The sequence below is a fragment of the Geospiza fortis genome, unplaced genomic scaffold (assembly GCF_000277835.1).
Source record: "Geospiza fortis unplaced genomic scaffold, GeoFor_1.0 scaffold32, whole genome shotgun sequence".
Classification (NCBI taxonomy): Eukaryota; Metazoa; Chordata; class Aves; order Passeriformes; family Thraupidae; genus Geospiza; species Geospiza fortis.
Window position 1 is genome coordinate 55,428 of NW_005054428.1, and position 9,968 is coordinate 65,395.

A 9,968-nucleotide genomic window follows, 5' to 3' on the forward strand; every position below is an offset into this window, starting at 1 on the left:
CCCACTCCCACCGGTGCCGTCGGAGCTTCTGCTTCGCTCGCCGGGATGGGACCGGAACTTGGTGCGGTATGGGGACTGGGAAGGGGGACCGGACGGGCTCGCCTCTGCCCCGGGACGGGCTCTTCGCTGTGTCTGGACCGGGATCGAATCAAGATGGGCTCACGGGATCGGTTCCCCGCTGTGACCAGAGCAGACCACACCGGCACAGGGTCGTCATGGTGCGCCTGCCCCGGTTCTTTTCCTGAACGGGATCTCTGCCATCCCTCTGTCCCGGTACCGACCCGGGACAGGGTCCTTGCCGGCCCTTTGCTCCGGTACCGAACCCAAACAGAATCCTCGCCATCCCTCTGTCCCGGTACCGGACTGGACGGGGTCCCCGCCCTCCATCTGTCCTGGTACTGGTCCGGGACGGGGTCCCCAGTATCCCTCTGCTCCGGTACAGGACGGACGACCTCTGTCCCTGCTCCCACCACCCCCGCATCACGCCGGTCCTGCACCAGCCCATTTTCCCCGCAGCCCCCTTAGCTCTCTCTGTCCCTGCCCCCCGGTGGCGACTACGCCGGGGGTCCCGAGAGTCCCGCGTTCGGCTCCATCCCGCCTGCAGGGCTTTCCTGGGGAACCCCTAATCCACTGGTTAAGAGGATCGCTGAGGTTTACGTGCAGAGCCGGGCAGTGACCTCCATCCCGGGAATGCCACTCCCGGGGAATTTGTAGCCGCGGGGTCCAGGACGACCCCGAGGAAATGTTCACCCAAACAAACAAACCTTTGATCCCAAAGTTCATGTTTCCCGGTGTCACTCGTCCCCAGCTCATCCAAGAGCGAGGCAACAACGATGGGTCATCCAAAGCATTATTCCCGAGGGGAAACTGAGGCACGGGAACAGGCTGGGATCACTGGAGCAGAATCCCAGTACGTTCCCGGTCAAAAAGTGTGGTTTGGGGCACATCATGCAACGGGTTTCCACCGGATCCCCAAACCACTGGTGGACACGGGGGAGCTTTCCCAAGGCCAGCAGCATGATCTCAGAGGCAGGAATGTGCCGGGCTTTTGTCGGAGCATCGCCCTGTTGTGTCTTTCTTGCATCCTGTGAGAAAGCAAACAAATCCCTGGCAGGAATGATCCCAGCGAGGCCAGGCTGAGTTCACCCTCGCCCACTGGAAATCCAGTTTTCACATTTTTTGGGAGGGGAGTAAAGTTTCTGTGGCTGGGGGCAAGTCCCCCGTGGCTCTGTCTGGGCTATTCCGGAATGCCTGCATCTCTCAGTTTATCTCTGGCATTCCCTCTCGACACGCGCTAGTCACACTCAGGATGTTTTCAACAAAGATTTCCTTTCCTTGGATGTGTTTTTTCTGGAATGGGTCCCCACAACTTCTCTGCACTACCAGTATGGATATAGAGCTGGGGGGTCCATCCAAGACCCCCCAGTTGGGCTCACATGTCCAGCTGTCCTGGCCATAGAGGGTTTTCCATGCAGATCCCAGTGGCTTCAACTTTCTGTGCTAGAAACTCCCCCTCAGATACCCTAAATTTCTCTCCCCCAGCAGAGCATCCCTTCTGGGAGCTATTGTCCTAGCAGCCCTGGGGTCCCTGCTGCCCCCCCAGCCCCCACTCTTGGAGGGCCTGATCCTTCCCAGCTCTGTTCTGTCAGTGGACACTGCCCAGAAAGGCAAAAAAGTTGGTGATTTTTCCCAGTCCCACAGAATAAACCTCCCCCAGTTTGGATGCAAGCCCTTCCCACAGGCTGAGGAGGAGAGGACTCTGTGCTGGGGCTGGCATCTTTCACTGCCAGCCCCCTGGTTTTTATTCCTGTAGGATTTTCCCTTGCTGGCGCTTTGTGTTGTCTCCCAGTGACAGCAAGGGGAGCCAAGGCTGGGTAATTCTATGCCCACCGTCCCTTTTCTTTCTGGCTGTGCCAGGATTATGCTTGGCAGGAGCAACAGCTTTTGGGGGATGTGAGGAGGAGGTGTTGAGCACTGGACCCCTACAAATGCCTGGCCCACACAGTGGGGCTAAGTGGTGCTTTCCCCCTTTCCCTGCACCCCAATTCTGCCCAGAAATTATGGCCAGGTCTCAATGCCTGATGCTTTCAGCTTATTTCCAGGCTATTCCCTCATGCTCAGAGGCAGTGAGCCCAGAGAAAAGCCCCTTTTGTGGTGAGTCTGGCATCACCCTGGGAAAGATGCAATGGGGATGCAGCTGCCCAAGGTTATCCTCAAGGTCAAGGCTGCAGTCAGGGGTTCCTGGGGCTGCTCAGTGCTGTACAGCCCCATGGAGTGGGGATATTCTCTCCTTGAATCCTTTTATATCCCCCCAAATCGGGGTTGTCCTGGACTGGAGGATGTAGAGGAGCTGGAGGTAGAGGGTCATGCTGGGTGGCTGTGGGGGAAGCTATGGCAGCTTCATCCCTGGATTCCCATGTGGACAGTTCCCAGTGCCAGGAGCATCCAGAAAAGCCACCAGAAAATAATGCTTTGGATGAGGAAAACATCTGAAGAGGCTGCAGGTGCCCAGGGGTTGTTCTGGGGGCTTCACCAAGGGGGAAAACTGAGGCAGGGAACAGCCTGTCTGAGCACTATCCCCGGTGTGTCTGCAGGAAACGGCTGTGGCCACACGCTGCTGACACCCCACAGTGGCACCCTGAGCTCCAAGAACTACCCAGGCACGTATCCCAACCACACCATGTGTTGCTGGCGGCTCCAAGCCCCCCCGGGCTCCTCCCTACTCCTGGCATTTGGGGATGTGGATCTGGAGCCCTCAGAGCACTGTGCCCGCAGCTCCTTGCTGCTTGCTGACCCCCAGACCGGCACTGCCTACGGTAAGGGGGTCCTGGGGGAATGGAGGCAAGGGTGATACAATGTTGTGGATAGGGAGAATATCAGGAAAATCTGGGGTTTTAGCTGATTTCATCATGAGGAGGGAGAACATCTAAGGAGGGAGGTAAACAAGTGGGGCAGTATCCAAGGAGGGGGATATCCAAGGAGGGGGTATCCAAGGAGGGGAATATCAGAGGACAAGGGGTATCTGGTATGCGATGAGTGGGTTATCCAAAGAAGAGAAATATCCAAGGAAGCGGATACCCAAGTAGTGGGGGTGGGGATACCCAAAGATAAGGGTCGATATCCAGGGAGGAGGATATAGAAGGAGAGTAATATTTGCGAATGGGAATATCTGAGGAGGTGGGTACCCAAGGAGATGATTATTGCAAAGCCTGGGGGGAAACTGCCCAGCTGGGACCAGATGCAGCCACTGAATAATTAATTTGTCGGCCCAGCCACTGCCCGAACACTTCCAGGATTTTCCCAGACAGATTTAATGGTCTTGGAGGGATTTGGCAGCACTGGGAACATGACGAATGCTGAGGAAAACATCTTGGGGGTGGGGGGAAGAATCAAGTGGTGGGGTGGGATGGAGGAGCAGCGCTGGTGAGGGGCAGGGGCTGGACAGGAGATGCAATGGGAAATGCGGGATCGAAAGGAGCTGGCTTGGATCCATGGGACTCGGAGCTTTCCCTGTTCTTCAGGGCTTTCACCCTTTCTGGGCTGGTTCCCAAAGGGGTGACAGCACGCAGGGTCCCTGGACCCCATCCACTCTGCTGTGGTGTCAGGGACATAATTGTCCCTAAAGCTAAGAGACATCCTGGCCCCATGCTGAGATACAGCAATGTGGAAAAGGGGGGGGAATCCCAGATGATGCTCTTGGGGGGCTGGGGGAGGTGGCCAGGCACCCACAGACCCTTTGGGTGCCACCAGAGCCATGCCAGCATGACACAGAGCTTGGGTTCCACTCCCTCTCCCGTGGCTGACACTGGTCCTTGAGAAGTTCCAGATGTTTTCTGGGAAGTGGCTGGAGCAGGCAGAGGCTGTGGGCTCCTTCCCTGACTCAGAGCTGGTATCTGGCCCCTGGCCTGATTCTGCTGGGATGTGGCAGGGTCTCCATGAGAGTGGCAGCCTCTGGGGCTCAGCTGAGAGGTCGCCAGCTCCCAGGGTATCACCGAGATCCATACAGAGGTGGCATCAGTGACCCAGGGCAGCGCTGCCATCTGGCAACCAGTGGAAGGGAAATTTGCATGGGGCTCATCTGCATCTCATCTGCATATGGTGCAGATCTCAGTTCTATCACATATGTGAGATCTCTGCGCACACATGTGTCCCACATCCCCTGGGATCGACCTCCTGGTTCAATATGACCCAGGCAGGATGAGGGTGTGGGTCAGGGTAGAGAAACTGAGGCACAGGGGGAGTTGTCACCAGCAGCCCCAGGGGAACACAGGGACACAGTTCCCTGTCCCCAGGACAACGATGGCATTTGCTCAAAACACCTCTGGGTGTCCAGAGGCCCAAGTGATATGCATGATACAGAGCAGAGCGATGCAAGGGACGGGGGTGGTGGCAGTCCAGGGAGTGGGGCCACGTTCTGTCCCCAGCTGGAACCAGAGATGTCCCTAAGGAATCCGCCTGCCTGCTAAGCCAAAGTTTTAATCAGGGAGATAGAATTGCAAATTAATGTGGATTAAATGGGGGGAGGGGGCAGTTTAGGAGGCAGCTTCAGCAGCACCTATGAAAGGGGGCATGTGGAGGAGACAAGGACACGGCTCCCATTATGGGGTCTTGTGGGGTGATGCCATGTGTACCAGTCCCTGCAGTGGGGGATGTGGTGGCAGGTGCCCAGTGAGGGCAATGGAGCCAGGCTGGGGCTGGGACCAGCCTGGGCAGGGGACCATCTGTCATGATGTTGCCCTGGCCTGGGACCACCCTGGGTGTGGGACTATCCCAAAACATGAAACCATCTTCAAGATGGGACCAGCCTGGCATGGGTCCATGCTTCATGGGACCACCCTTCAGCACTCTGGTGGGGATGGGTCACTCTGGGTGTGGAACAACTCTGGGACAGCCTGAGCACAGCCCAAATGCCTGAGCCCCCCTGGCCGTGGTGAGGGCCAGGCCAGGGGAGGTGAAGTCCTGGGGTCTAGGTGTCGAAGTGTGTCTCCAGGGACCCCAAATCCTCTCCTTGGTGCCATCCCTGCTGGCAGGGCCCTACTGCAGGAACTCCGTCCCTTCTGCCCCACTCCTGGTGACAAACTCCAGCACTGTGACCGTCCTGTTCAACAGCACCAGCCACCGCTCGGGACGAGGCCTCCTCGTGTCCTATGCCACCTCACAGCACCCAGGTATGGGGGCAGCATCCCCTGGGATGCAGAGACACCCCTGGGATGTGTCCTGGCCCATGCAAGGACGTGAAGGAAGCTCCTTGCTGACTCCAGGATGAGCTTCCATTGCCCTGAGCTCCCGAACTTCCATGTTCTCCCTGGCTGGGGGCAAACATGGGAGACCCGCAGGCCATACAGCCAGCTGGGACCCCTTTGAGAACCCTGAACCCCCAAGTCAGGTGGCACCCCAATATCAGGCAGAGCCACAGGCAGCATAGATTGTGCCACGGGGCCAATGGCTGCAGGGACCAAGGGGCCATCCCTCCCTGCCCCTCCAGACACGTGGGCATGAAGGGCAGAACCCAAGTGAGGAACAGGATTCAGTTGGGAAGGGGAATGGAGTGCCCTGAGGCAGAAGTGGGTATGTGCTGTGGGGCAGGTGGGGATCCCTCACCCTGGGGTGTTCCTGCCTTGCAGACCTGATCTCCTGCCTAGTTCGAGGCACCCACTACACCCAGGAGTACATCAGGTGAGTGGTCGGGGTGGGGAATGGTCCCATGTTGGTGTCCCCTGCTGCAGGGTCCCTATCAGTCCTGGTTTCATCCCCATCCCTCTCCTGACGTACAGCTCCGGTGGGATGGGGAGCAGAGTGGGTATGAAGAGGGGGTTTGGATGGGAGGGAGCCCTGACCCACCCCTTACCATGTGTTTCAGTGTGTACTGCCCCGCGGGCTGCAAGGACATCCATGGGGACATCTGGGGCAACCCAAGCCAGGGCTACCGGGACGTAAGTGTGGGCACCATGGTGCACCTGCTGGGGATGGTCCCCACAGCATGTGTGGCCACTGCTTGTCACCCTCAGCAACCCAGAGGTGATGAGTGTGGCCTTGGGGTGCCCCACGGGGAGCTCAGGCCTGCCGTGGGGGGCTGCCCTTACTCCCCACTCCCTGCAGACATCGGTGCTGTGCAAGGCAGCTGTGCATGCTGGGGTGATTGCGGATGAGCTGGGAGGGCAGGTCACCCTGTCCCGAGAGAAGGGGATCACGCTCTATGAGTCGGCCTTTGCCAATGGGCTCCGCTCCAAAAGGTGGGTGAGGCGTGGCTGGACTGCACCCCCCATGGAGCTGTGGCACCCACCCACACTGACACTGGGAAACTGCCACCCCTCAGACACCCTAGGGTTTGTTCACCCTGTTTGATGCTCCTCCTGCTTTCTTCCACACAGGGGATCTCTCTCTGAGAAGCGACTTGTATTCCACAAAGGTATTTTTTTCCCATTTCCCTTGAAATTAAGGCAGGATTTTAGCTGTCAGACCTGCTGCCACCCCCCTGTGCCTAGTTGGGATTTCGAGGTTCCCAGTGTGCTGTCTCCTGTCCCCAGCCTGTGATGATGTGCTGGAGGTGGTCACCTTCAATGCCTCATCCTGGTGGCATGAGGTGGATGTGCTGGGCCAGGACCGAGCCTGGGTGGCCGAACGGGCAGCACTTAGCACCACTGGCCACTCCTGGGCAGCTGAACCCGGTGCCAAGGCTGCCTGGCTGGAGCTGGACCTGGGCACCCGAAGGAATGTCACAGGTGAGAGTTGGCCATTAGAGGGGGACAACAGCTGCCTGTGTCCCCATGCTACCCTGATCACTGTCCTCCCGCTGTGCCAGCTTCACTGATCCCCACAAAAATGCCCAGGGCAGTTGCACCTCCATAATTCCCAGGATACACTGGAGTTCATTGTGCCATGGTTTTACTGGTGCAAACAGGGATGCAGAGCACACCAGCCCCTCAGGCTGCTCCTGTCCTCCTTTTGTTCCTTTGCCCCCCTCATCTGCAGCCATTTCTGGGATGAACAAGTTAATATTATGCTCTTGCATCTGGTGCCAGTGAGCATCTTTTGTGCGGCCCGAGCCTACCAAAAGCAGGGGCTTTATGTGCCAGCGACAAGCGACTGCAGCGAGGAAAATGGGAACATTGTCCAGCCAGAGGCTGGAGGAGGGAGGAATGCAGGGCTAGCAGCCAGGGCTGGAGGTTATCAGTTCGTGGGGGCAGACCAGAGTATCCCACACTGGAATCTGCCACGCAAATCCCCTCCCAGGGTCAGAAGGATCCCCCTCTGCCAGGTGACATGTCCTGCCCTACTAGTCCTTTCCCAGCTGGGTCTTGAGTATCTCAGAGATAAAGGGCTATTCCAGATGGGAGAAGAGGGCAGTGGGGTAGAGAGCAGCCCTTCCCCAGCCCCACAACCCCTAACTGACAGCAGGGAACTCCCTCCTGCATTCATAGGCATCATCACAAAGGGCTCCTCTGAGCAGCACGACTACTACGTGACGTCCTACCATGTCTCCTCTAGCCGTGACGGGAAGAATTGGAGACCCTACAGAGGCAGCAGTGGTCAGGAGGACAAGGTGGGCATGTGGAGAATATCCCTGAGCAGGCTGAGACCCCCTGCCAGTGGATATTTAGCCACTGGCGCCTCTTCACCCTCTCTGGTAGGTGTTTGAAGGAAATGCTGACAGCCAGGGGGAGGTCTCTAACGCCTTTATCCCCCCCATCGTCGCCCGCTACATCCGTGTCACACCGCAGAGTTGGCACCAGCGTGTTGCCCTGAAGGTGGCCCTGACGGGCTGCCAGCTGGCACGGGTCCGCATACCCCGTCCCTATGGTGAGACCCTCCACAGGAGCTCACACCCCCATATGTGAAACATCTTCCTGGGACCTTCACCTTCCTGTGCACCCTGTGGTGGTTCCACAGTAACGGTCCCTGCTCTGTCCTGTAGTGCCCAGTGTCCCCAAGGAGGTGCTTGAAGCCACCAGCCACCCAGCCAGCCGCACCCCCATCCCTGGCATTGCCCTGCACCCGGAGAAGGCAGGTGGGTGCCATGGGGGGGCTGTCCTTGGGGTGCAGCATTGTCTTTTGGTGTTCAAGGTGCCACTGGGGCTTCATCCCACCGTGGGTACACATTTTTCTCCTCTAGTGGCCCCAGGTGGGCTTCTGGCACTCATGGGTGCAAAGGGGTGGGATAGGGGCCCAGGGCACTGACACTGCCCTCCCTCCCTAGGCTCCACACTGCTGGTGATGCTGCTTATTGGAGGCTTTGTGCTTCTCTGCTCCTGCCTCCTGCTCCTGGCTTTCCTCTGCCACAGGAAGAGGTTGGTCCTGCCTTGTCCCCTGCTTTACCCTGGGGGACTCAGCATCACCTCCCCAAATTCCAGCAGCTTCATCTAGCTGCTCACCAGGTCCCAAGGGGCCCCTAAGGCAATGGGTGTGAGGAGGTAGGTGGTGGTGGGCACAGGGTAGCTGGGACCTCTTGTCTTATCTTGCATCTCCCCTTGGCAGGAAGTCAACAGTGGAGCTGAACTGCGGGATCACAAAAGGTAAAAGGGTTCACAACTTCTCCCTAAAATCAGGGGTCTGTGTGCCGTGGGGTGCAGCTGGTTTAACTGATGCTGCTGCCAAGCTTGGACTTGTTCCACGCCCCAGGGATACCTGCACGTCCAGGTGACAGTCTGTGACAACCAAGGCTTTCCTCTCCCTGTCCAGGGTACCCCAAGCTGGAGTCGAGCCAGGTCTGCTCCCTGCAGAGCCTGCCAGCCCCCAGCCTGGCCTCCTTCCCCATGGCCCCCACACCAGGGGATCTCAGCTGGACCCCTTCATCAGGTAACAGGGACATCAGGGCAGGAACTGGTCCCTCAGCCCAGAGCTGGAGCCAAATCTTCCCAATTGTACCTCCTTCCCCATTCTGGTCTGACCCCTCCTGCATCGTGGACCTGTGCAACAAGAAGGCCCTGATAAATTAGACATGCCCATTTAATTATTATAATTAATTATTATCATTTATTGTAATAGCACCACACATTATTTAGTAGTAGTAAGTAGTCCACCTCAATTACAGCTGTTGGCACTGGAGGGTGGCTGGGGACAGCAGGAGCCCCTCTCTGTGGTGTGGCAAAGGAATGTGGGGTCTCCATGGGTGGGTACCCTGTGTTGGGTGGGTTTTAGCAGTTTTTCTATCCCTGAAAGTCCAAACATGCTCAGTTTTTCAACCAACCTCACCCACCTCTGCTGCAGCACCACCACCCACCTTCCTGACATGGCAGCCTCCCTGTTTCAGAGTACACTGAGCCAGACCTGGTGCAGGTGAACCCCAGCAGCCAGACAGGTCCCTCCACCTTCAAGCCACTCTTAGAAGAGGGCTACACTCTACCACTGGTCCTGAACCACTACGACATCCCAGGGAAGCACAATGAGTATGCGGAGCCACTGCCGCCAGAGCCTGAGTACGCCATGCCATTCAGTGAGCCGGAGCCTGCCGGGATGCACCGCAGCACTTGCATCATCACAGGACCTGCCGGATGCTCCCTGGTGCAGTACCAGACCCCTGCCCTGCGGCCCGGGGAGCTGCCAGCTGCGGTGGAGGAGACTGGCACCCCCTATTCTGAGGGGTCCCGTGGGTGGCCTAGGCACTGTCCCCTCGCACACGTGTACCATGAAGCTTTGTGAGGAGGGGAGTACAGCAGCACGGTATTGGGCAGGGGGGAAAGCGTGTAAGGGAGGACCTTCCCCGCGCTCGCAGTGGGCTTTTTAAAAGTAATCATATGTAAATATATGCTTTATATATAGAAAGACAGATATGGAGTGGAGTGCCTTGCATCGCCTGGTGGCCGCGGATGCAACCAATGCACCCGCGCCAGAGTGTTACAGTCCTTGTCCCACCTTTCCCGCCGTCCGTGGTGTCTCGGCTCCAAGCGCCAGGAGCCCCTCCCAGCTGCAAACGCCGCTGGCAGGCCATTCTCTGTCGTTTACCGATGCCGGGGTGCCGGAACAGGCGG

At 58.0% G+C, this 9,968-nt stretch overlaps 1 protein-coding gene across 1 annotated transcript; it reads left to right on the top strand.

Annotated features, from left to right (window-relative positions):
* Positions 1-2,476: 2,476 nt before the first annotated feature.
* LOC102036947 (discoidin, CUB and LCCL domain-containing protein 1-like) lies at positions 2,477-9,766 on the top strand. The gene is made up of 14 exons (XM_031061851.1): positions 2,477-2,816; positions 5,031-5,168; positions 5,625-5,676; positions 5,861-5,933; positions 6,100-6,233; positions 6,372-6,409; positions 6,528-6,722; positions 7,422-7,543; positions 7,632-7,800; positions 7,916-8,008; positions 8,198-8,288; positions 8,476-8,513; positions 8,680-8,796; positions 9,251-9,766. The coding sequence occupies exons 1-14, from the start codon at positions 2,477-2,479 to the stop codon at positions 9,637-9,639; spliced, it is 1,989 nt and encodes a 662-aa protein (XP_030917711.1). The 3' UTR covers positions 9,640-9,766.
* The last annotated feature ends 202 nt before the right edge of the window (positions 9,767-9,968 follow it).

Bases quoted from the DNA above. Each gene is read 5' to 3' on its own strand.
- LOC102036947 (XM_031061851.1), top strand. From the start codon at position 2,477: ATGAGGAAAACATCTGAAGAGGCTGCAGGTGCCCAGGGGTTGTTCTGG. The intron at 2,817-5,030 runs GTAAGGGGGTCC...CCCTGCTGGCAG, and splicing joins CCAGACCGGCACTGCCTACG to GGCCCTACTGCAGGAACTCC. The intron at 5,934-6,099 runs GTAAGTGTGGGC...CACTCCCTGCAG, and splicing joins CAAGCCAGGGCTACCGGGAC to ACATCGGTGCTGTGCAAGGC.